The sequence below is a fragment of the Taurulus bubalis genome, assembly GCF_910589615.1.
Source record: "Taurulus bubalis genome assembly, chromosome: 3".
Classification (NCBI taxonomy): domain Eukaryota; kingdom Metazoa; phylum Chordata; class Actinopteri; order Perciformes; family Cottidae; genus Taurulus; species Taurulus bubalis.
The window spans coordinates 28,974,900-29,000,315 of NC_136591.1; the positions used below are offsets into that span (position 1 = coordinate 28,974,900).

Genomic DNA, 25,416 nt, shown 5'->3' on the forward strand with positions numbered 1-25,416 from the left:
TTCTGTACTTTTATCTGTATAAAAAAAAGCAGGACTTATAATTTAGTATTATTTACATTGTTGTATTACTACTTTTAGTTCAGTAATGTATCCGAAAGCAGGTGTGTTAAAAACAAAGGGTTTAATATCAAGGGAATAAAAGTCTTCTGCAGTAAGAAAGAGGAACAGTGATCAGTAGAGCAGACAAAAGAGGAATCTCAAAAACTGAAATTGTATGAAAGGTAGAGAATATTGTCTTAAACAAACAACAGCTCAAAATAGTAAACAGTTATTTTAAAATATTCTTTTTCTAATGTAAGACATGAAAGACATGCACCAGTCCCAACATTTAAGTTAAGTCAACAAACAAAACTTTGACAGTGAAAAATGCAGTCATTAAGTACTTCTCTCATGTCCGCTCAATGGCCGACCGTCATTACGTTTGTGTTTTGCTTGGTCCACTGACGCCCAGAGAGGAAACCCATCCCCGTGAGCAAAGTCCACGAGGGGTGTGTTCCCCACCCAGACCCCGGGATTCTGCCCTGCCATTGGTCACCACCAAACCTGCATCAGTTTAAAACCAGACACCAGTTTCTTCTCTCCCTTCACACAGCACAACCCCTAAAAAAACACAGATAGGGAAACTGAGAGAGATAAGTTGGTCTCAGGATGCCTGCGTACGCCACCAACATGAGGATGAAGTTCCCCATTGTGGCCTTGGCCTTGGAGATTATCACCATTATCCTGTTTGCTGTGTTTGTGGTCTATGATGATGGGAAAGGTCACGGGCACGGGCACGACGCACACTCCAATGAGACTCACCATGAACCGGCAAAGCCCATGGATCTCTACCCCAGTAAGTCTACGGGGGGCTGCTAAAAGAGGGATGCTCTGCTACTGGATGCTGCACTATTTGGTCACTAGACTTCTTTTGAAGAGGTTAAAAATGATGGATAATCAAATTTTTATCAGATGGTTCTAACACATTGCCTTTGTTGCAGCTTTGATATTGACAGAGAAAAAATTTAATTGTTGTGCAGATTTTCAGTAGAATATCACACAAGTGTGTGTGTTGGGGAATATACTGAAATGAAGAATAATTTCTATAAATCTATAACTGTCCCATATTTCCAAGCTTTGGTTCTCTAGTCTTTAACTTTGAAGAGATGAGTGAATTGAAAAGGCCTTTCCTTCATTGGAAGAATGTTAATTCGGTTTTAAGGGTTTAATGTTCCAATTATTTGAAACAGAAATAGAAGAATTCTATTCTCTGTTTCCAGAGCAGGTCTGCTGATTGCAATAAGGAGTCATGGGGTCACATTCCCATCTCTCACAAAGTCTATTCATACACATGCAGCTGAAGAGTCAAAGAGGATCCTGCAGGGAAAAGTGTCAGGTCTCATAGAGTGGAGGTCACATGTGAGTTAAATCAATGTGTCAAACACACAGATAACAGAGAATAATAGCAGTAGGTAGATATGGCAGAATAAGACTGTGTTTTTGATTAAACTATGGTACTCATTGAGCACAGAGCAGCTTCTGCAGTTCAGGGGCGGGGGGTTGCATCTTGAAAACTTATCTGCATTAAGATGTCACAGCTGTTGAATGTCTGCTCATTATTGGGTGGGGCAGGTATGCTCCAAAGAGATTAGCTTATTGGTCATTCGCTGAGTATATCTTCTACTTTAGATAGGATAGGCTACAACATGCCCAGCAATATAGTCATTCAGAATTTCTATGACTATTTTGGTTTCTTCTTTACTTTTTGATCACAAAAATGTGTTACGGTCTTCACCAGACATGTTTGAAGGCATATGAATCCTCTGCTTTGTGTCTAATACGTTTTTTCCACAAAAATGTTATGCTGCCATGTTAAACATTCCTAAAATGAGTCACATGCCAACATCCAAGTGAGGTAACAATAAGCCGTTGTTTAAAACAAGTTTACCTAAAAGTATCAAGTATCAAGAATGTAAATTCTGTTGAATGAGCCATGACCATCTAGAAGGAAATTGGATAACGTGAAGACTTGCGGTTGTGTGCAAAGAGATCTGCAAACCAGAACTACCATCTGTAGTTGTGGGATCAAAGGAAGACGCATAAGCAGAGCCATGTGGACTGCTCTGGAGTGAGTTAAAGCTATGGCGGCTCAAATCAATCATCCAATAATGTCAATGACAGACAAAACTGCATGCATTTCTAATGAAGACTCTGGGAAAATCCTTTTATCTTAATGAGGAGTGGATTTGAAGATTCTTTTTTTTAAGACAACAGCTAAATTTGCTGCTACAGTATTTAAAAAAAGGAAATAATAACTTGTGTTTTAGCACCGGTTGCATCCCTCCTCTATCGTCTACCGTCTGCACGGCAGTAGATCCTGAGGGGATTCTCTCTTTATTGTATTGGCTCACCCAGTTCTTCAGGAGATTACTGAGCGTTACTGAACATCTGGGCGTGGTGCCAGACACCGTGGCTGCTTTCCAGCTTTACATCCTCCCCATCTTCAAACTACTGTACACTAGAAGTCGATACTACAAGAAAAGCAAGTCTGTGTCAACCGGCTGAGTTTGGGATGGGGGTCAAAGTACAAGTTGAAGGTTGTTTTCACAACAGCTCTGTGGATGTGAGCCAAATCAATATTTACACCTCGATTGGCTGCTGACGATATCAGTGCTCAGTGCGCACCACATGTTGTGCAGCGCTAAATTATACCGACTCATTATACCATTTGTTTTGCTTCCAACTTAAGGAACACTTCAAATTTTATTATTTGTATAATTATTTTGTTATATATGTATATAATTATTTTTTACATATGTATTGTCACTTATTTGTGTATTTAACAGTCCTGTCTATTCTGTACTTTCATCTGTCCAGCTGTGTTGTCTCTGTGCCTTGGTGTAATTTATATTTAAGTGTAAGTACAATGTAAGAGATGCAAAAAAAAACAGAATAAAATTCCTAGTATGTGCATGCATACTTGGTCTTTAAAGACGATTCAGATTCTTTGGTTTACTAAACATTGGAGAACGTAAATGTTAGGTTGATAAAGTATGACTTTAATCATCCGTGAATGCAGATTGATGATAAGATACTCAAAGTTAACACTCTGCCATGTGTTGTTTTGTTGTATTGTTTTTAGTAGATTAGGGTACTTTTTCAGATTTAAGTAGTAAAACATTAATCCCTTTTGATTTTTAATTACTACCCCCTAAAACCACTAAAAACCATATACTGAATATGGAGCAGCCAGGCAACCGCTATGACTCAGTAAGATTTGAGCAGTTGTGTTTTCATCTGATTGGTTAATGATTAGAGCAGCCTACAGTATAACAGCCGTTTAAAGGAAACAGTTTTTGGAGCACTTATAGAAACCCAGTAAAACACTACACAGTATTTGCTTTGTAGCATCTTCACATTCTGCCTAACAAAAGTAGATGTAGGTGTTTTCACTTTTTTTCATGTCATGTTAAAATGAACTGACATACTCTAAATGTAAATGTTGTGAAAAAAGATCTGGATGAATTTAATCTCCCTCATAGTACCTTTCTAAAGTGGCTGCATAAGTGCTTGCAAGATATTCTGTGTTTTATATGACAAACATAAATATTTAAAGGAATGTTTTGATCCATAGAATAGTGTACTTGTTTTCCTCATATCTACAATACGTATGTAATTGTCGTTTTAGATAAGTGGAGTGATAATGTGTAATGCATGAAATTTATATGTTTAATGTTATTTAAAGGAATAGTTTTGTGAGATACAATTAGTTGCTTCCTTGCAGAAAGGTAGATGAAAAGATCAATACCACCATATGAAGCTAAAGCCAGCTCATGGAAAGTGTAGATAGCACAAGATTAGCAAGACTGGGAACAGCACATGCCAGCATTCACCCATTCACAAACACATTCAGAAATTCAGAAGCTACCATACACACTCACAGATAGATGGTACAGACATTAATTGTCCGAGGTAACTTCGACATACAGACTGCAGGGATCAAACCACTGAAGTTGTGATTAGTGAACGCTCTACGTGATAACCGCCCTACTGAGCCACATACACCACTATAGCAACAACAATATTGTCCATTGGTATGTTTGACTGCGGACAATGTCATGTGCCAATTCAGTAGACATCGCCCAACCTTAGAGGCCTGTCTGGACAACAGGAAATGAAGCACATTGTTTCTCAGCCTGCGCACACCTCCACCTCCATGTATTTCCCACATGTAGGACACAATCTATCAAGTGTTTAGGAAACAGGAGTCCCATTTCCTGATTGCATGATGACGCTCGCTTAGTTCTACGTTGATCCGCTTTAACACACAGAATCTCCTCTTGAAGAGCTCTTGTTTTGTGCTCTTATTGCTGAAAATATAGTGAAAACACCATGAACTGACGATGAAATGAATTCCAAACCCTATTGTCTTTGTCCAACTATTAACGCAGAGCAATAGATAAGTGTGTGCTCAACCTAAAGTAAGATGCATTAAGATCATATGTACTTAATAGAAACAGGAACAGCAGAAGCATTTCCCCAGAATCCCATTCATAGTGTGATTTAATTGCTTTTGCAGCTAACAGGTCACGGCTGACAATACAGCCCCTGTGGAGGGAAGTGACTCAAGGGAAGTGCAGCACTGCTTGAGAACTGCTCGATAAATCATTTAAACTACAAAGTCAAAAGAATACCACCATGTCAGGCAAAGTGCTCCCTTCTAATCGAAGGCAGAGTAAATGAAACATAAAGGAAACATGAAAGTGTTTTATATAATTACATTTCATGTCAGCATTTAGCGGAGGCTAAAGTGGCACTCTCACAACAAAGCAGCGCCCGGTCATGGAATCAGCAGCAGAACTGACCTCCCTTCTTACGTCTCCAGTGTTTCAGGATGTCCACGTCATGATCTTCATCGGCTTCGGGTTCCTGATGACGTTCCTGAAGAGATATGGGTTCAGCAGCGTTGGTCTCAACTTGCTCCTGGCTGCCTTCGGCCTGCAGTGGGGCCTTCTCATGCAGGGTATCTGGCACCTCGAAGATGGCAAGATCAAAGTTAACATCTTAAAGTATGAATGCCTTTCTCTGCACGTGTTGTTTTTCAGTTACCCCCTGATTAATATTTATGCAGTGATACATATATCACCAACTAAGTAGCTTCTCAATAAACCAGCGACCTGTCATATTGGCTGGGTAACTCTAACAGATTTAGGTTTAGTAAATGATGAATGTTGAACTGTGCTGGTCTGGAGATTTGTGTTCCAGCTTTTCTCCTTATCATCCTATATATCCTATATGTTCTCCTAAAGACTTGTTTTCCTCACTCTCCTGTAGAATAATCAACGCAGACTTCAGCACAGCTACAGTCCTGATCTCCTTCGGAGCTGTTCTGGGTAAAACCAGCCCTGTGCAGCTCCTCATCATGACCATAATGGAGATTACCATCTTCTCCATCAATGAACATCTGGTGGCCAATGTCCTCGGAGTAAGCAAACAATGACACATGCATGTGTTGATAAACTAGATGAGCAAAGTACGCTGTTGATTCCGGCAATACGACTCGGAAGATTCCTTGTGTAAACTGAATTTGAATAAAGTGAATCACATTTTCTTTCACAGGCTAATGACGTCGGTGCATCCATGATCATCCATGCGTATGGAGCCTACTTTGGGCTGGCTGTGGCTCGAGTACTTTACCGACCGAGTTTGAAAAACGGACATGATAACGATGGCTCTGTTTACCACTCTGATCTCTTTGCCATGATTGGTAAGAGACAGTTACGTTCAAACTAACATAATATACTAGTCATCTGTTTACATTTTTAACAGTGATATGAGTTTTATTTTGCTGTAATCTTCCCTCACTGGTTCATCACTGGCCTCCTGAACATGTACCACTCATGTCACCTAGTGGACATAAATAACCATGCAGCCTGTGCAGTGATATTGAGGAGATACTGACCTCATGCGGTTTCTTCACCACCCTCTTCTACAGGAACCGTCTTTCTGTGGATGTTCTGGCCCAGTTTTAACTCGGCCATCGCTGAGCCCGGTTTACCCCAGCTCACAGCGGTGATCAACACATACCTCTCCCTGGCTGCCTGCGTGCTCTCTGCCTACGCCATCTCCAGCCTGGTGGAGCACAAAGGAAAACTGGACATGGTCAGATAACTTTCCACTCATATCTAATAACACTCAATCAATAATAAGACATCATATACTTATTTACTTTATGTATATGCTACAGGTGCACATTCAGAATGCCACCTTGGCCGGTGGCGTTGCTGTGGGAACATGTGCCGACATGAACATCGGGCCATTTGGGGCGATGCTGATTGGATTAGTGGCTGGCATCGTGTCTACCCTGGGCTTCAAGTACCTGACTGTAAGTTGAAAGACAAAGCAATGGAGCAAATTGAAAAAGGTTGATTTTAGATGTATGATGTATTTGATTAGTCAATTAATTTAGCCCCAGATGTTTTATAATTAGCCCCGAATATTATTTTAAAAAAATAAAAAAATAAAAATTCTTTTTTTTTAAATTTTTATTTTGGTGATGTCATTCAATTAAACTATTGTTTCTCACATGGACAACTTATTTATAACTCTAACATGCTACATTTGTGCGTGTGTTCTGGTTTGTATGTTTTCTCCCCTTGAAATTACAATCCAATAGCCTATCATCATACTTAACCTTAGGGCACTAGGACCTTGGGGAGGCTGCTGCGCTGGCTTTCTCACTCTGTAATGTCTCTCATCAACCACAGCAGGATTACACCAAGGAGTTTATCTCATAGTAAACTATACCAAGGAGTTTATCTCATAGTAAACTACACCAAGGAGTTTATCCCATAGTGAACTATACCAAGGAGTTTAGCTCAACGTAAACTATACCAATGAGTACCATCATACAATATTTATCATTTGATAACTAAGATGTACTTGAAATGTTTTTATTTTTGTTATTCATGCATTTTTTTTACTATTGAATGGTATATTTGACACTGAACTAGTTCATCTTTATCTCAGTGATAATGTCCAAATTAGCATAAAATATCATTGGTTTGTAAAAACTACACATACAACAAAATAGATCAAAATGTTATTCCCTTCTGCTCAAAATAAAACAAGTAAACAACTCAAAAGTTGACACTGTCAGGTCCATTCTCCATCCATTGGATTTGGGAGTGACGTGGATATGAAAGCTAGTTTATCCGTCTTTCCTTTACAAACAGGAAAAGTATTTCTCTCTCGTTATTTGAGAAAGGTTCATATTTGTGTTCACTATGACCCTGACATTCTGTCTCTTCTATTATCATATACTGAATGAATGCAAGCAAAACTACAGAGCAAAATCACACTCTTTCTGATTGAACCAATCTATGAACTGTCTGAAACAATGGATAAATTAAATTCAATGAAAAAAAGTTCTCTAGGGGCTAAGCCCCCCCTTTCCTTCAATCCTAGAAACGCCCCTGCCCCTGGGTCTGGGAAGCTGTGATGGGAAATGTGTTACCATATATTTGGACCAACAATAAAATAAGAAAATATTAGGTAGTCTAATCGATAACTAATCCTGACCCAAAAATGTCTTTGTCAACTGTCTTTAAAATACAAATGTATGTTTCACCTTTTTTAAAAGTATTTTTTCTCCTCTGTAGCCCATCCTGGCTTCCAACCTGGGCATCCAGGATACCTGCGGCGTCCACAATCTGCACGGCATGCCTGGCATTCTAGGTGGATTGGCTGGTATTGTGGCTGTGGCTTTGGGGAAAAAAGAGGGGTAAGGGCCATCCTTATTGCCACAAATCTTACATATACATGTGACTATATGTTTCTGTGTGTCTGTGTCTGTATGTATATATAAATACATATACATACATACAGGCACTCACACTAGGGTTGGGCTTCTATCTTGATATACTGTAGATAATTTCATATTTTGATGACGATATATAGCATGTTTTCTGGCAACTAAAAAAATAACCACGCTTGTACATGTACATATTTGACAATTGAGTATAATCTCATTTACTTTAGTGCAAAATGATTAGACTTCATGACAAATCTGAATTATCATGGGCGTTCTATTTTCAATTTAGATGACGTAATTGTGCATCACGATATCTAAATACATGATTTCATCACAATACGATTCCATGGAAAGACAGCAAATTAACATATTTAATTATCACCCAGCCCTAACAGTATTGTAGCCTTGAAGTAATGTATGCTTTAGTTAAATGTCAGCGCTTACATCCCCGTCTTCCCTCCTCCTCCCTTCAGAGGTGATGCTGCTATGCAAGCTGCTGCCTTGGCTTCATCCCTCGGGTTCGCTCTGGTTGGAGGGGCTGTTACAGGTGGGTGGAGATGAAACATGAGGCCATCAACGTGACACAACAGTTAAATTCCTAAGCACAGGGTCACTCAACAAAAAAGGCCATCCTTATTTATCAATCCTCTTGGGATTTCCTTAAAAGTCTGCGCAATCAAACAATGCCTTTTCTTCCTCAAGGTTTAATAATGAAGTTGCCGTTCTGGGGCCAGCCTCCAGACCAGAACTGCTATGATGACTCTATATACTGGGAGGTAAGAAATCCCATTTCTCATCAATATTATCTCTAGTTCTTGACTGCCGAGCATCACAAGTAATATTATTAGAACGTTATTATATGTGTGGTTTTGGTATCGTATGAGAAAAACGTGGTTCACCTCATCATCACCATCAAGATTACATTGAGTTTGTCCTGTACTGCTTGTTTTCTCTTCTGCTGGTAAACTCCACCCGCATGGTACAGCACACCAGATAATAGTTGTTCGATGTCCATATGACGTTCACCCATGTCTTATGTAGGTCTCTTTCATTATGCTACAGGCAAATAATTTGGATGACATGTTTTCCAGGTTCCTGAGGAGGAGGAAGAGAACGAGGAGAGCTTGGCTCACGCCGATCACTCAAAGAACAAAGCAGAGGTTTAAATATCTGCTCACCGTCCATTCAGCTTGAAAACTATGAAGTAAAGGATTATTAACCTGCTCCACCATGTCTACTCATATAAATTTTTCAATTATATTAATGTGATTTTTTTTTTATAGAGGATTTGCTGTACTAACCAACACACGTCAATTTTAAAGACTGTTTTGTGAGCGAAGCTATCTACAGCAGTGTATTTTTTAGTACAGTTTAAATTTGAAGTTACGGTGGGCAGTGAACGTTTTACATAACAGAGTCTCCAAAACATATAAGTATTTTTTTTTATTGTCAACATATAGATTTGGTTCATACCATTTACATAAAGAAAACAACTTTTATGAATTTGAAACAAGGACTGTTAGGGATTTTTTACACTGAAAATTGTGATAAATCATGTTGAAAGCACAGTGGGTCACTCCATAGATTCACTGCTGATACACAGCTACATCCCACAAGCTTTTCCTTTATATCATTTTTATATCATATAATGAAGCATCAAAGCATGTTTTAAGATATTAGTATAGTTTGATTTTTTTTTTCATACATTCTTTTATATTTCCAGACACCTCACATTTGTATTTCAGCTGAGGCTCAGGTCAAAGAGGAGTTGAATCTGCTTTAATCTGCTGCTTCACGTCACCTCACTGGAACCCCGTCCTTCTGCAAGGAGTCAGAGTCAGACTGTGGGAAACCAGCAATGAGGCTCTGATTTGGGCAGGGATGCTCGCATAATATGTTGTAACTAATGAACCTTTGCGTTGTTTATCTCCCATTGCTTACAATCATTTTCTATCTATCCAACGGCAGCTAAACAATTTCTTTAAAGCAAAGAGGAATGCATTTAGCAATAGATTGGCTGTCACTGGGAAAGCTAACATTATTGTTTTTGTTTTCAATTTATATCCCATTTATTCTTACATGTACATACAGTGTAGCTTTTAGATTAATTGACATGGTCAGTTTTATTGAAGTCCTGCAATGTAAAAAAAAAAAGAGCAACTGGTACTGAATATTTTTCAGATGCCTAAAATAATTCAACAGGAACTTGATAAATAAGAAAGGGCTGGCATTTATAGAAAATGGAAATGTGACAAATAATACACTTTTTTTAATACCAGTTTCATTGTACCATTGTATAATTTTCAGCCCTGTTGGCGTCTTTTATTTTACTTGAGTGAGTTTAGTTTAGTTTTGAACTGTGCCACTTGCAACAAAAACCTCCCGTGTATATCACCGGATTGAAGAGCAGCCTTGGCTTACTTCTCAATAACATTTTAAGATGTATGGTGTCTGAGTGATGAAGGACAGACTGTTTGTATTTAACATTAAACATAGAACTGCGGGGCAAGATGGAACTGACTACATACATACAGTCGAATTAATCAATATTTTGGTTTGTCAAATGATGTATTATGTCCGGAACACATCAAGATTTTGTATTTTTATACATTGGGGATGTGCTCTTATTTGTATAATATACTAATACTGTCATAATAAATATGGTTTTGTACAATACCAGCGTTTCTGTGTTTTATGAGTAATCTTGCAGATATTTGCGGGAAATATTAGTTGAATAACTTTCTTACATTTGACTGTAACTTTGCACACTGATTTAATTGTGCCAAGTGTGGCTTTGGGTGAAATATCTCATTAACTATTGCATCAATGCATAGTGCACTTTATGCGCTGTGCAATACAATCATACCTTATTTTATATATTTTATTATACTATTAGCATTTATAGCACTTTTAAAAAAAGGTAATCTTAAGTAACTGTGCATATGACAATAACAATATCTTGAATCTTGAATCAATTGTCATGTCATCATGAATGTGGTTCAGACATTCACGTCCCCTCAGAATGAATGACGTGTGTGATCCCCTGACTTTACCTCAAGCACCACCAGCAGGACAACATTTGTATTGGTCCAAATATGTCTACTTTGTGTTGCGCACCAATTAGTAGAGCTCAGTGCATCAACCAACACGTTTATATTAGTAAGCAGAGGTGTCAAAAGTATTCACATTCATTACTCAAGTAGAAGTATAGATACTACGGTTTAAAAATACTTCTGTAAAAGTTGAAGTATCAACTCAAGCTTTTTACTTAAGTAAAAGTGTAAAAGTACTGGTTTCAAAACTACTTAAAAGTATAAAAGTAATGTAAGGGGAATGTTTTTTTTCCATTAAGGACAAACTCTTAAGCCGCGTTTCAGGGGCCAAGAGTGCACTACCCCACCTCCCCCAAAACAATCATTTTTATAAAGGCCATAATGTTTTAAAATGTTATGTTGAAAAATGTGGGATGCACTAGGATACCCGTTTCAGCTGCATATATGCCCATTTAAAATGATCACATTTTAATACAATGCAAATACATTAAAGTACCATATGTGTACTACTGAGCATTAACATGCGTTTCATGGAGCGGAAGACATGATAACTAGTTGCCTATAAGTATTATAATAGTGCAAAATAGGCGGCGACTCCGACACAAACACTTAAAGCTGTGGTTCTCAAACTTTTTCTGTAAATAACATAATTGTGTGACTCATCTGTGCTTTTATAATTATAGCTGTATATTTATATAATATATATAATACAATATTTATATATATTATTAATATATAATTATTATACAGAATAAAGAAAATTGCAATCACTTTCAAGTAAATCAGATTGCCCCATCAGACAATGTTTTGTGTAAGTTCTATCTGTGCAAAAAAATACTCATATTTAGTTACTACTAAGTAGCTCATTGTGGAAAACAATAAGCTTTTAATTTTTTTTTGCCAAACAAAACAGAATGAGTGCAGACATGTGTTTTATCAGTATTAGTGGCTGCAGTGAGCTGCTTTCCTCGACACATATGTTATAAACGGGGTTGTAGATTTGATACGGCCTCTCTCAATTCATGCTCAATATTGAGCTTAGATCTGTTTTTTTATTTTGAGAAACGCAACAGCAGGAAAAGACGAGCTCACGGAGCTCACGGCGTCGCGTCAAATCGCGCATGCGCAAGCGTAACCTGTTAATGGCGTACCGTAACCATTTACCCGAAAGTACAGGCATTTGTCCATGTATTTATTAATGACTTAGTTTTAGATCCGTGTACTTTGTACTTTTGTAATATGTGAAGCCAGCAGCTCATTGTTGGTAGAAGACACGAGCACCGTGGCTCGTTTCACCTGGAGCAGGAGAGCTGCTCCGGGTTCAGAGAGCTGCTCCGGTGCGATGAGAACTCCGGTTGCTCCTCACAGGAGAGCTGCTGTTGCATCTTCACCCTGGGAGCGTTTAAAACGCAGATATAGCGGTCTACTTTTCACGCGACATATTTTTCGACGCTCTCTGTCCGCTGCTGTGTGTGCTCAGCGCTCACCTGTGTGCGCGCGCACGTATCTGTGGGCAACGGGGCGGAGAGTTTTTTGTGTGTGTGTTTTTGAACGATGACAAGCCGGAGTGAAAACAAACCAAAATGAAATAGTAACGAGGCTATTTTTAAAATGTAGGGAGTATAAAGTACAGATATTTGCGTGAAAATGTAAGGAGTAGAAGTAAAAAGTCGTCTGAAAAATAAATACTCCAGTAAAGTATAGATACCCAAAATTTCTACTTAAGTAAGGTAACGAAGTATTTGTACTTCGTTACTTGACACCTCTGTTAGTAAGCATATGTAACTAACTAGTAACGAGAAAGATATTGTAGCCGAGGGTTTATCTTGCGCCTGTACTTTACCAATAAAGTAATACAACAACAACACGATGCTCCGTAGTTGCACCACTTTAATCCTTATCGCACACCACTAGATTATTTCCTCTCCTCTTCTATTTCCGTTTTTTCCCTTCACAATAAAAGCACCAGAAACATATACAAGAACACTACTTCCTAGGCAGCTGTTTAAGTACTCAATATAATAGCTTTGTAAAAAGAAGGGGAAAAAAGACAAGTTTATATTTTAATATAAAATGTACGACATCTTGGTCACAATATTACAAATGAATCATTTATCCTGAACATCATACGTATTTCGATTTGCAATCCTTTTAGCTCACGTGAGGTGTGACGTTGCTTCTACCTTTAAAGTTACAGCTTTAACTACACAGCAGCACTTTGACCGGCTCCCCTTCCTCCTCTTCCCCACCTTCCTCTTCCTCGGCGCGGCTGCGCCGTCGTCGCTCCGTTGTTTTGAACGTACGTGACGCGGTGCATCATGGGATACAAAATGTCTCCTAAGAGTGCTGGCTAATGCTAATTTGCGAGAGATAATCGCGAATAAATATATATCTCACTGTTTTTTCAGCTGTTAACGTGTCAGTGTACCTTTATGATAAATTAACGGTGTTCTGCTGTCGCCATGGTGAGTACAGAACTTCGTTCACCAGCATTAGATCATTCAACGTTAATAGCTTAAAGCGCATTTTAGCTTTAGCTTAGTAAACGTAGCCTTGTTAAGCACAAGTGAAAGGACGATTAAGATAAGCCTTAATAATTTCTGAGTGTGTTATCAGAATTGTCTCAACATAGCCACGATTATATGCAATAGTTTCCCTGTTTTGAACAGTGGAGTAGATTTTGCCGTTTGTAACTTTATCAGGTTAGCTAATGTTAGCGGTTTCTTCCACGGAGCGAAGATCAGGTTTCCATAAAACAACTGCCTCCCGTCGCATCCAGGACGTAGTCGTACTCGAAAACATGTGGTATAATATATGTGTCTTTGTTTCTAGTCAACGAACGCGGAGTCGAGGGTGTCGAGCTCCAGCTCCAGCTCCAGAACAGACGAGAGGAAGAGATCGCGGAGTACAGGCAAGACCTCTTAGATCTGACCCATCGAGCTAAAATACCTGACTAGTGTGACTTCACAGTCACGTCCACTGTGTTTCCGTTGTTTTTCTCAATTTCACTACTGTCTCAAGTGCAATGTTGTGCGCTTTTAACGTGAGGACTGACAGATTCATTTCCCCCTGATTGTCCTTTTAGTCTCGTCTTCCAAATGTCACTCTCTACCCTGGTTACAAAGTTGTATTTGTATACTTGTAAAGGGAGAATGGCATCCTAAAGAGCATGATATCATCAGTGCATTAGGTCACAGTTGGGAGTTCATCCTCAAAATCTGCAGTTCTTAGTAACGACAAATGAGTAGACAGTTAGTTATTGTTCTCTTGTGTCTTGCTTTAAAGACTCTAATGTCAACTTCTGTGCAAATTCAAATGTTTATATTTTATAGATCTGTCTTCTGTTTATTCAGGTCGAGAAAAAATGAAGCGGAAACGCAGTCGAAGTAGGTCTTCCTCGTCATCCTCTTCTAGGTCGTCGTCGTCGTCATCTTCATCATCATCATCCTCCTCTTCTTCGGGCTCATCAAACTCATCGAGCAACAGTCGGAGTAGCTCGAGCAGTAGCGGTAAGTGTGTCTTTAAAGTCTACAATACATGAGAATCTTTGGCAAAGAAAACCTCTTTTGGGTTTCATCAGTGTTGAATTGTATTAATGTCAGATGTTTTTTTTATTAATGTTGTATTATGTGAATGTTTTACCACCTAACGGTACAAATATTAATATTAGACTGAATGTGTTTTGTTGTTTGTAGACTCTGACAGTAAATCCAGAAAGCAGTCTAAAAAAAGGAAAAAGGAGAAACCACAGAAAAAAGTAATTTTGTGCATTTTATCTCATGTTTTTATAATTGACATCAAGTATCAGTGACAGTGACTGAATTGCTTTAATGATGAAACACAACTTATTTTGTGTCCTGCAGCAGAAAGGGAAGAAAGAAAAACGGCACAAACGTAAAAGAGACAAGAAAGCAAAAGGAGTAGAGGAAAACACGGGACCTGTACAAATCTCCAAGGTAAACTGCCCATCAAGGTCCCAATGGACAAAACAATCATTTTCTTACTATGTAACCACAAAGACACCACAAAAAAAATGCATCGACACATTATTCTAGACAGTCCCTACATTACATTGTAACCATTTTCTCATTGACTTCCATTCATTGAATTCCACGGAGCTCTAAAATCAAGTCTGCTTTGTTAAGTTAAACCTAAACATACCTAGTTACATTTATAATCACAGGCTTTGTAATTTAGTCAACTAACTTGTAAGTTTACAGGACTAGATTGCAATAAATCAAAATGTATACATGTGTTTTCTTTCAGTACTTGAAGGACAAGAAAAAGGGCAAGTACAGCATGATTTCAGGGAAGAAGATAAAGATGAAAGTAAAGAAGTCAAAGAAGGACAAACAGGTAATCTCACATTTTTGCTGTCATGTAGGCAACCATGTGTATCAATACAGTGTGCGGATGGATTGTTATTAGCTTCTTTCTTTTTTTGTTACAGCGCGATAAAAATCGAGCAGAACTTCTTGAGTTCCTGAACTCCACCCTGTGATGCCGCTGTGGAAGGCAGTAATTGTGCTCAGACACGTCGGCAGAACTCAGGAAACAACAATTTGGCTTTCCAGGAGAACAACAATGAAGAGTTTTCTGAGAAAGAGATGGTGAATACAACTTGCATTGACACACAGGCAGCACCGAGCCTGATGAAGTGAAGGAGCTGTGTTCAGACCACTGGCTTGGTTTTCACCATGGCACTGTCCACGTGGCGGATTCCTCAGCTAGGCCTGATAGCTTTTGTGATATGACAAATGTTTATGATGAGCAGTGCCGTCAAAAATTGTCTCTGTAATTACCTACATCAGATGAAGGCCAGTGACGGCCAGCGATAAGCTCCTCAACTTTGTTTGTGGTTTGAAAAGTGTACTCCAACATTTGAGCATTTTATTCCTATAACATTGACTCACAGTGGACCATAGACATTTTCTTCTTTCATCTTTTTTATTTGATGCATTCTTCTTCAAAGGCCGCCTCCACTACCTGAAAAGGCAACTTGACAAGCCGCAGAGATCTGGTAAACTCACTTCTTTCTAACCAACCCCCGACCCACTTTGACTCAAGTGACATCACTTGAGTCAAAGTATCAGAATTCACGGAACTCCTTCCGAAGCCACAAAAGACCTCACACAACTTGTACTCGTACTCTCGCATACGCAGTAGTACTCCTCAACCCCTTATTAAACAGACTTTAATGTGTAAAATCGATTCTCCTTTAAAGTTCAAAATATTGTTTACCTGCTGGCTCTGTCAACCGTACATGTAAGATTGCCCATAATTATTTAGTTTTTGTAGATAACTAACTGTTATGTTTCCACAGTAAATGTGAGAGCCAGAGTGTTATCAGCGTGTACTGATATTTCAATGTGTACATTTTGTTTCAAACTGTATGGGAATCAACTTTGATGGTAACTGTATGTCTTATTTAGAACATTCATTCCCCCAAATTCTGTCATGAATATTGTTTCAACATCAGACATTTTGTTAAATTAAAATAAATCAATCCACTTGAAAGCTTTATATGGAGTAAACCTGTAGAGTGCTGCTCAATTGTGATGCGTGACAAATGGAAAAGAAAATTTACTACCGGGAAGATTTTTCTGCACTCAAAGAAGGGCCGGTTTAGTGATCATTTCTAAACTTCTTTTATTTGTTCACACCTTTCAATGAAGAGCAGAAAGAAAGCTTTCAGTTTGTCGACCTTGAACGATGAAATATTGTGCTGATTCTTTGTGTGCTGTTGGGGGAAAACAAAGCGGGATGTAGAAGGGGAGCATTAATCACCCTCTGAATGACGTTGACTATCGCCAATAACTTGTACACACACACACACATGTATATATGTGTGTGTTTTTATGTATACTTGCGAACTGTCATAAAAGACCATTCACCTATGCAGGCATTTTGTGTTGTGTGACAAAACAACACCAACATATTTCATGCGTTCCTGCAATATTTAAGAGTCAAGAAAGCCTTTAAATTACACAAACAGTAAATAGCCCTTCATGCTTAGATACCAATGTCTACAAAATATAAGACGCATGACTACCGGAGGCGATACTCTTACTCAACATTTGAACTGTTTCAGTTACGAAAAAAGTGCTGTCAAGTTGCAGAGGATCTGATGGAAAACACCTGACATTGCCCATTCAGGTAAATCAGTAACTGGGCCGGTGCTGATTGGTCTCCTACTGAAAAGAGGACGGGTGTGGGGTCCATCCGGCCTTGCCTGGTGCTAAGTGGACTTGCTGTAGCAGCGGGTCCTGGGCCGTGAACGCCCCACATCAGACAACCTTACTGCTGCTGCTTCCTTTGTATCTGAAGTCGGGCATGCTCCAAACTCTCTGGGACCTCTCCGTCCCCTTCTCCACATCCTCCGACACGGTCTTGAGGTCACTCATCCCGGTCCCGTCAGTCCCAGCAGAGGTCAGGCCGACTGTGCTCCCAAACGGGTTGATCTTGATCCGGGACCTGAAGTTCACGAGGGACATGCTCATGGCGGGCTTGTTGTTCCACTGGTGGGCGAGCCGCTGCGCCTCCTGCTCCTCCTTCAGGTGATCCAAGGTCTCCAGGAGGACGGAGCGAAACAGGTCGGACACCTCCTGCACCTCGGGCTCGTTGGCCTGCAGGACCTCCCTGAACCTGGAAGGGAGCAAGGATCAGGTTTACAGTTGGGAGTATTTAGTCAAATAAGATAATATATTCCTTTATTTGATCAATGCAACAGAACCAGAGATATGGACTTCTTAAAATTACAGCCATTCTTATTTCCTGCCAAAATCTGGTGCATACATTATCCACAATGCAACGCAACTGCTGCCAATTCAGTCTGGTACTCAGGTCCTGTAAGATCACGTATTTCTCCACATTCAGATTTCTTTTCATGTTCAAATGTGGACCCAATCAACAATTTATTAGACTTCATACAATATTCTCTCACAGATAATCCTTTTTACCTGTTCTCCAGTGGTTTGATATTACAGTCATGTGATCTATTTAAATTATACAGTATAATGCATATACAGCATATAGCCATATAAAAGGAAAACAATTTAATCAGAAGTACAAAAAATGTAAATCCATTGTCTGCCTCCATTTTTGCCCACATACACAACTAAGTGCAAGAATAAATCCCAGTTTTACGCTTAACCATCTGTAACACACAGACGACAAGGAAGTAGGATCAAACCAAAACATAAATGCAAAAGTAGAGTAAAAATATGTCAATTAAAATAATGAAACAGTAAGAAATATTAGCATCATAAGCAAAGCATGTAATGCATCACAGGGTTATTATTCTGGCTTTTGAGCAAACAAACATCCACTTAAATTACAAAAGTCCTATGAGGCACCCTTAGATCACCTGGGCGACCTGCACACTCCGGCTATCGCCCCAATTACTCCTCTCACGAACAAGAGGTGCAGAGGCCTGAGCAAACCTTTAAATAGATTCTGTTTATGAAGCTGCTCCCCACTAAGTGTTTCCAGTTTGATGATGATTGGCCCGTTTCTGCTTCGACACAAACACATGTTAGCTCTGAGGACACATTCAGGGCCAGAATTATATTTAACCTTTCAAATTTAACTATAACTGGCATTATTAGCAATGAGCTAAATCTTTTTGAATTTTATCAAATGAATGTGGAAAAGAGCTCAATTAAAAGGCACGATTCATGATTTAATTGTCAATGAAAACTTGAAAATACAGGATTGAAACCTGCTATCAGCTTCAAATTCGTTGTTTGACCTTTAGTAGAGGATTGTTAGTTATTATAAAGTTATTGATTGAAAAGGCTCGCAAAACACACTTTATCTTCTGTTGAATCTGTTGTACGTCTATGTTAGACATCTATTCGCACTTTAAATTCATCATGTTGTTAAAGACACAATCTTTTTTAGTAATTTAAAAAAATATATATTTCTGAAAGCTGCACTACTGTATATTCACATATAATTGATTATTCAAATATATAATAATTGGAAATGAGCCAGTTTTACAAATGTAAGGCAACATTTTACTGCAGCTTTATTTGACAAAACTGAATATTAAGTCCACACTCTGGCCTTTCTGATTCTTTTTATTGTATCTGTGCATCTTTCTGAGTTTTCTCATAACAGAGAAGCCATCTTTCTTGTGTAACTATTTACATTTTCTATTTATTTTAATTGTCAGATAGGGGAGTAAAATTCTAATATGTATGTGTGGCATAAGAGAAAGACAATAGAAGAAGAATACAAAATATATAAAACCGTCCCACATTTAAAACTCACTATCCCCTCTTTTCAATTATTTATCTATATCCAAAATATTATAATTTTATGTGTAGCCTGCTTTGTGGAAGTTAATTGGATTCCAAATATCAAATAATAATAATAAGAAGAGATAGGGACAGGCTGGCATTTGGGAAAACCCAGATGTACCTTCAACATAGGTCTCCTCCGCTGTGCAGCTAATTAAAATCACACAAACACACTGCAGTTAGTCCCTGTGTGTGTGTGTGTGTGTGTGTGTGTGTGTGTGTGTGTGTGTGTGTGTGTGTGTGTGTGTGTGTGTGTGTGTGTGTGTGTGTTGTTCAGCGTTTAGCGCATCACAGTAACACCAGCAGTCAAACTGCTTCCCCAAAAACACTGCCGATCGCTAACAAGACACCGGAGACCTCAGCAGCTGTGAACAGATGCTGCAACACGCTCCGGTGGTCCCTGCTGCAGATTAAAGGACAAAGGCACCAAAGAATAACAGAGTCGTGTGATGGACAACAGGAGGTTGGCCAGCTGACTTTAATTGATCTTTAAAGGGCGCTTTGAATTTGATTAACAATTCATTCAGTTTTGGTGGTGATCTGGATCCGATATTTCTCCTTTTAGATGTTGGCCAAGAGTATAAAACTAAGAGAGATTCATAATCCTCAAAGTGGACTTTCATGGTCAAGACATTGATGTAATATCCGTTAAACTGTAGTTTTTGTCTCTCCTTACTTGAGTATGACCGGGCCGCAGCACGGCGCCGGCACCTTGGAGCAGAGGTCCTCCAGGCCGAGCCGCTCCCCGGTGCTGATGCTGTAGGAGCAGCGAGGCGTGTCGGCCAGCCAGCCGTAGTCCACTCCGGTCTCGAGGCGCCGGTACTCGTTGTCCCTCTCTCTCTGCTGCCTCTCGGCCTCCTTCAGCTGCCAGCTGAACTCCAGCATCAGGGTGTCTGTGACCACATCCACCGGGTCCCGCCGGGGGCTCCGGTAATACGGCTCATTCCAGCTGAACCAGGAGGCCATGGCCTTGTCCTCCTTCACAGCCCCTGATGAGACGGAGACGATCACTGGAATGATTTGAGATCACACCAAAAACACCCACACGATATTTGCTTGGATTAATTTGTTTCAAGGTGACTGGAGAATAAAAGTAGAATTCGTACCAGTGGTTATTCAATATGCTATAGGCCTGTATTAGATTTGCTGCTTTTATTAAAAGCAATATGAGACATTTAGGAAATGTTGTACAGTAATTGACTTATCTGTGCTTTGCAGAGCTTGAAAGGTGAAACCACTAAAACTAAACAAACAGGTCAGAGTTGCAGCGATTTCTGGTATAATGGTATAATTTCTGGAATTGTCTAGTTCAGTTGAATAAGGTTTTTTCTTTTTTCTTTTCAAGGTTTTTACCACAAAGAGGAAGCATTTATATCACCACATCTGAATGCTTTCAACATCTGGACAAAACCTCAACCTCATCTCTCTCATCCACACGGCTCTTTGTTCTACAGGTGTCACACTGATGCTGTATTCTAATCAATAGGCCTTTTGTTTGCATTTCTTTTTTAGATGAAAGTACAATTGCGTAACAGAAGAGGACACTGATGAAGATGTAGTGATTTAATGTAATGTAAAACGTTTTATGACTACAATGATTAGTGCTCCAATGATTCAACGATCAACAGAAAATAAATCACTATCCATTTCAATATTCCAATCATTATTTGTAATCTTTTAAGTACTATTGTTAAATATTCCATATTTTTGCTGCTTGTATGTCATATAAGGTTGCACACTGAATATTTTTGGTTTTGAACTGTCCAACAAAACAAGACATTTTAAGATGTCACCCTGAGTAGTGGGAAGTTGCAATGGGATGTTCTTTAATTAGTTAATCAAAACAATAATCATCAGATTAATTGATAAGGAAAATAATCGTGAACTGCAGCCATAAATTGAATATATATGTTAACTGGTCAGACAAAACAGAAGAATCGAGCATTGAGCTTCAGGATAGTGTGAGGAGCATTTTGCATTTTTCTGACATTATTAAGATCAAATGACAGATTCATTCATTTAGAAAATAATAGGAAAGTTAATCGAAACTGAAAATAATCATTAGTTGCAACAGTGATCTCCTCAAAAGTGCTTCAATGCTTAAACTGTATTTCAGCAGAAGTACACATGACCTTCATGTTGTATCTTTGTACATTTTGGTAATCTATTCCTTCTGTATTATCTTCTTTTCTCAGGTCTCCATTAGTCTCCTAATCTTGGGTTAATCTGTTCAGGTGCTGAGGTTGTCCTCCACACGGCAGCTGCTGTAAAAGCTTTGTATACGACACTGCTGCACTGTAACAACATGGATGTCTTTTAGATTAAAAAGCTTTCACGGACTGACATTAGTTGAAGCGTTCACCTGCTCTAACTTCTGGACCCAACAGTCACTGAGCTGACGAGCCCGTCAAAAGGGAATCACTCACCTGCAGACAAATATAGTCTTTCAAACACGTGTTCACATGTTAGACCAGTGACTGTGCTGTGTATTTAAATATTGTTTTACAAAAGTGTTTTCATAAGAATCAAACACGAGCAGGGCGGCACTAATGACTGTTTTCATTGCTGAATAATCAGCTGAACAGAAAACAATGAAAACATGTCCATCACAACTGGGAGCCAACGTGATGCCTTCAAGTGTCTTGTTTTGTCTGACCAACATTTAAAAAACCCCAAAATATTAAATTTATTATAAAGGGCAGGAAACCTGTAACAATTATATGTTTGGGAATCTTTGCTTAAAAATGTATTTGAACGATTATGAAAATAGTTGCTATTCATTTCCTGTTGATGGACTAATGGTTCTCTATAAAGGTTAGCAATGTTTTATCTCATTCAGCAGCTTTTGTTGCATTCAGATTTGACTTATTTTGGTTTTCATACATGTTTTTACCTGTTACTGCTGTACTGACTGATGAGTCGCCAACTTTATTGCATTGTATGTTTTTACAATGACAATACATATCCTTACCTTATTTCCCAGAAATTATAGAAAACTGGTCTCAAAAGAGAAAATACATTTTCCAACTGTCTTGAACTTTCTTTCTCTCTCTCTCTCTCTCTCTCTCTCTCTCTCTCTCTCTCTCTCTCTCTCTCTCTCTCTCTCTCTTATCCTCACTGTTCAGTTTTACAACTAACATGTATCCATGCTGCCTTTGACAGATTCTAACATGAATATGTTGCAACATCCCATCTTTTGGTCCAATGTGTTACCATTTACTCCGAAGCTGAATTGAAAATGAACAGTTATCTTACCTTTTTCGTCTTTTTAAAGTTTTCTAAGACTCTTAGAAAAGCAGAATGAGAAAAGTCGCCAGACATCCGAAGGGTCGACGGATGCTGAAGAGACGAGACTGGCAAGAGCAGGGAGAGAGAGGAGAAATGGATTATTCCGTCTCTCTCTCTCTCTCTCTCTCTCTCTCTCTCTCTCTCTCTCTCTCTCTCTCTCTCTCTCTCTCTCTCTCTCTCTCTCTCCTCCCGCCTCTCTCCTCCTCCTCTTCCCATGAGCCTCTCTGTCCTGCCTGTACTTGTTGCAGGAGGTTGGGGGCACCATCTCCAGCTGGAGCCAATGGATCACGGCCCCTGATGAAGTGCTTATGTCCCTTTCTACGTTTCGCAGTTGCTATAGTGATGCTCCTAAGCCTATTTGTACACAATAAGCTCCATCAGCGGAAAGGGAGCTGGAGAGTGACGAGGAGGCAGATAAAGAGACACACACACACACACACACACACACACACAGTGGGCTGAGCGGCGAGATGGAAGGAGGGAGATAAATCAAAAGGATGTTGTTTGGAGGATAGGGTTAGTGCAGTGAGGGCTCACCGTGTGGCGATGGCAGCAAGAGGTCAGAGAACGAGTCCCACTGACCCAGAACAGGGTGTTGCAGATGATAGAGAAGCAGAGAGATAAATGTGCAGCCGTTGTGTAGGTGGATATCAAGGCTTGTTGGCTCACTCTGTGTGTAGGTGTGAGCAGAAAACCCAGATGGTTTCCTTCTGCATATATTCACAGTAACCTTGAAATCTCAGTCACACCTCCACCACCACCACAACACCACCACCCTCCTCTTCCTCCTCCTCTTCCTCAGTGTTGCTAAATAAAATGCGGGGTGAACTATGAACTCTATTAAGTCAGTGCAGAAACACCAGCATCCAACAGTGTGAACAGAAAAACATTGTAATTTCTAAAGAGCTAAAATTGGTCCTCAGAGTTCTTGAATATAAAATAACAAAACCATCAGTTTTAAACCATCAAGCCATCTCAAAGTAAGTAATTCAACTCGTACATAACCAGTCTTATATGCATCTCAGTAAGCATCAATACAACAACAATAGTAAGCTACTAAATAGGTGGTTTACATGAAATTACATTATAACAGAAACAAATGAAATCATATATCTACTAAAAATATAGGGCACATTGTTGGTTAATATAACACACTGTAATATTAATACAAGTAAGAAAAATAGACTAAATAAATAAGATAACAAGCTACATTAAGCAGTTGTCAAACCATGTTACAACGTGCTTCACAAGGCATAAAACAAGAGCAAATGAGCAAAGATGGACACTATTAAAAAAGAGCAGAGCTTTAAATAAAACAAGATACAGTGATAAAATAATAATAAACAAAGGTAAAATACTTGCATATATAACCTGAAAATGAAACTATAAATAAGAAGGTTGCACATGGTCAGGACATAACATTACACTATCAAAACTATTCAGACTTTGAAGGGTGTAAATGTATAAAACAATTTTAATGATGGTGTTTTTCAAGCACCTATAGGTATTTGTGTGATTCTTTTAAATGCTGAATTTAATGCAGCTTTCCAGAGCTCTAATACGCTCTTAATAAGGTCATTACATCATAGGTTACCAGGTTGCCTCACATGGCTGCTGTATGTCTATCATTTATAATAAAGGCTCTTCAAGTGGAATGTTTGACTTTTTATCTGATGGAAAAAGGCTGCAGAGCCTCATTTACCATGAAGATATGAGACTTTATTAACCTTTTATAACATGTACCTAATTCAAAAGAGGTATTGATCAGTCGAGCACTGTACATCTGAATAATACTCTCATAGCTTACATAAATCCGGATTCCAGGTTGAGTTTTGGTGGGTTGACCCTTCACTTACTACATCCCTGACGTTCCTCATCTCAAAGCCCTCTGTACTTCAGTCAGTGTTGACAAACAGTACATGAAGTACATGAGAGGTAAGAAGCTAACACAGAAGAGCAGCTCAATCCAGACAATGACACTGCTCCTGTTCAGCACCACGGAGTCCTGTATCTAATCTAAATAGATTTTAAAAAACAAAGGCCTCCGACAGGTAAAGACAGTGTTCTGACCTCATCTTGAAGGTGGCAGATGGGACGCTATAGGCTCTCCCTGTAATCCAAACAGATGACAGTGATAATCCTCTAAAGTGATTCCCTCCACCCTCTCCATGTTTACCTCTCTGTGACCGGGCTCTGATGTTTGTCTGGGAGGGCTGATGGCTGGAGACACCTGAGCATAAAAAGAGCCCGGTCCTGTGCAAATGGGTGTCACCAGGGTCACACCCGGTGTTTGTGTTGACCCTCAATGAATACCAGACGGGTGGAGTTTCTTTCATTTGGTTGTTAGATTAATGACATTAAGATGGAGTATGAGGCTCTCTTTGTGATAATTGGATTCACACTTTACTTTGATGTTATTGCTGAGATATCATATATGTGATGTGATTTAATAGATGTCTCCCTCCTTCCTGATGGGTCAAACACTGTTAAGCCGCTAAATAGGGTCAAGTTAAATCTCTGTGTTAGTGAATCCATTATTTCTGTTATCAAAGGTGATTTAATGTAGAAAACTGCATCAGATGTCCTTTTTTTTACTGTAATAGAGACACAGATGCTGATCCTGATATGTAAGCCTCTTTATCTCCGGGAGGTGATCAGCACATGTCATATATATAGACGGTGAGTCAGTGTGACTCAAAGGAAAGCACAGGAAGAGCCTGAACAACACAATCTACTGCATGCTATGAAATGCAGATGGTTTTATATTTATATTGTTTTATGTGGAGAATTCTGAAAGCAAATTCTGATCCAACTGATCCCATTAACCCCTTAATTAAAGTAATTTTGTATCAACGCATTTAGATTTTTTTTATACTGCTCTTTGTCACTGTCTGGTGGTTTGAAAATGCCACTGACCCAGCTTTTATTTTGTAAGTAAAACCTGATGACCTTTCACTTCCAGGTCAAATTAATTTAATTT

General features: G+C 39.1%; 3 protein-coding genes across 4 annotated transcripts; 2 read left to right on the plus strand and 1 right to left on the minus strand.

Annotated features, from left to right (window-relative positions):
- Positions 1-648: 648 nt before the first annotated feature.
- On the plus strand, positions 649-10,462 carry rhag (Rh associated glycoprotein; the record flags this gene model as incomplete). Its single annotated transcript, XM_079215556.1, has 10 exons — positions 649-835; positions 4,865-5,048; positions 5,314-5,464; positions 5,599-5,746; positions 5,975-6,141; positions 6,227-6,364; positions 7,641-7,762; positions 8,266-8,339; positions 8,495-8,568; positions 8,884-10,462. 10 exons carry the CDS (start codon positions 649-651, stop codon positions 8,956-8,958), a joined length of 1,320 nt encoding a protein of 439 aa, XP_079071682.1. The 3' UTR covers positions 8,959-10,462.
- A 2,757-nt stretch (positions 10,463-13,219) lies between these two features.
- On the plus strand, positions 13,220-16,368 carry LOC306734877 (uncharacterized protein). Of its 2 annotated transcripts, none has more exons than XM_079216282.1 (7): positions 13,220-13,310; positions 13,678-13,756; positions 14,199-14,354; positions 14,541-14,602; positions 14,709-14,801; positions 15,112-15,201; positions 15,296-16,368. In XM_079216282.1, exons 1-7 carry the CDS (start codon positions 13,308-13,310, stop codon positions 15,344-15,346), a joined length of 534 nt encoding a protein of 177 aa, XP_079072408.1. In that variant the 5' UTR covers positions 13,220-13,307; the 3' UTR covers positions 15,347-16,368. The 2 variants fall into 2 exon arrangements, with proteins under 2 accessions (XP_079072408.1, XP_079072409.1); XM_079216283.1 differs by having other exon boundaries at positions 14,712-14,801.
- A 764-nt stretch (positions 16,369-17,132) lies between these two features.
- Positions 17,133-20,114, minus strand: rd3 (retinal degeneration 3, GUCY2D regulator; the record flags this gene model as incomplete). Its single annotated transcript, XM_079214762.1, has 2 exons — positions 17,133-17,490; positions 19,825-20,114. 2 exons carry the CDS (start codon positions 20,112-20,114, stop codon positions 17,133-17,135), a joined length of 648 nt encoding a protein of 215 aa, XP_079070888.1.
- Between the last annotated feature and the right edge of the window lie 5,302 nt (positions 20,115-25,416).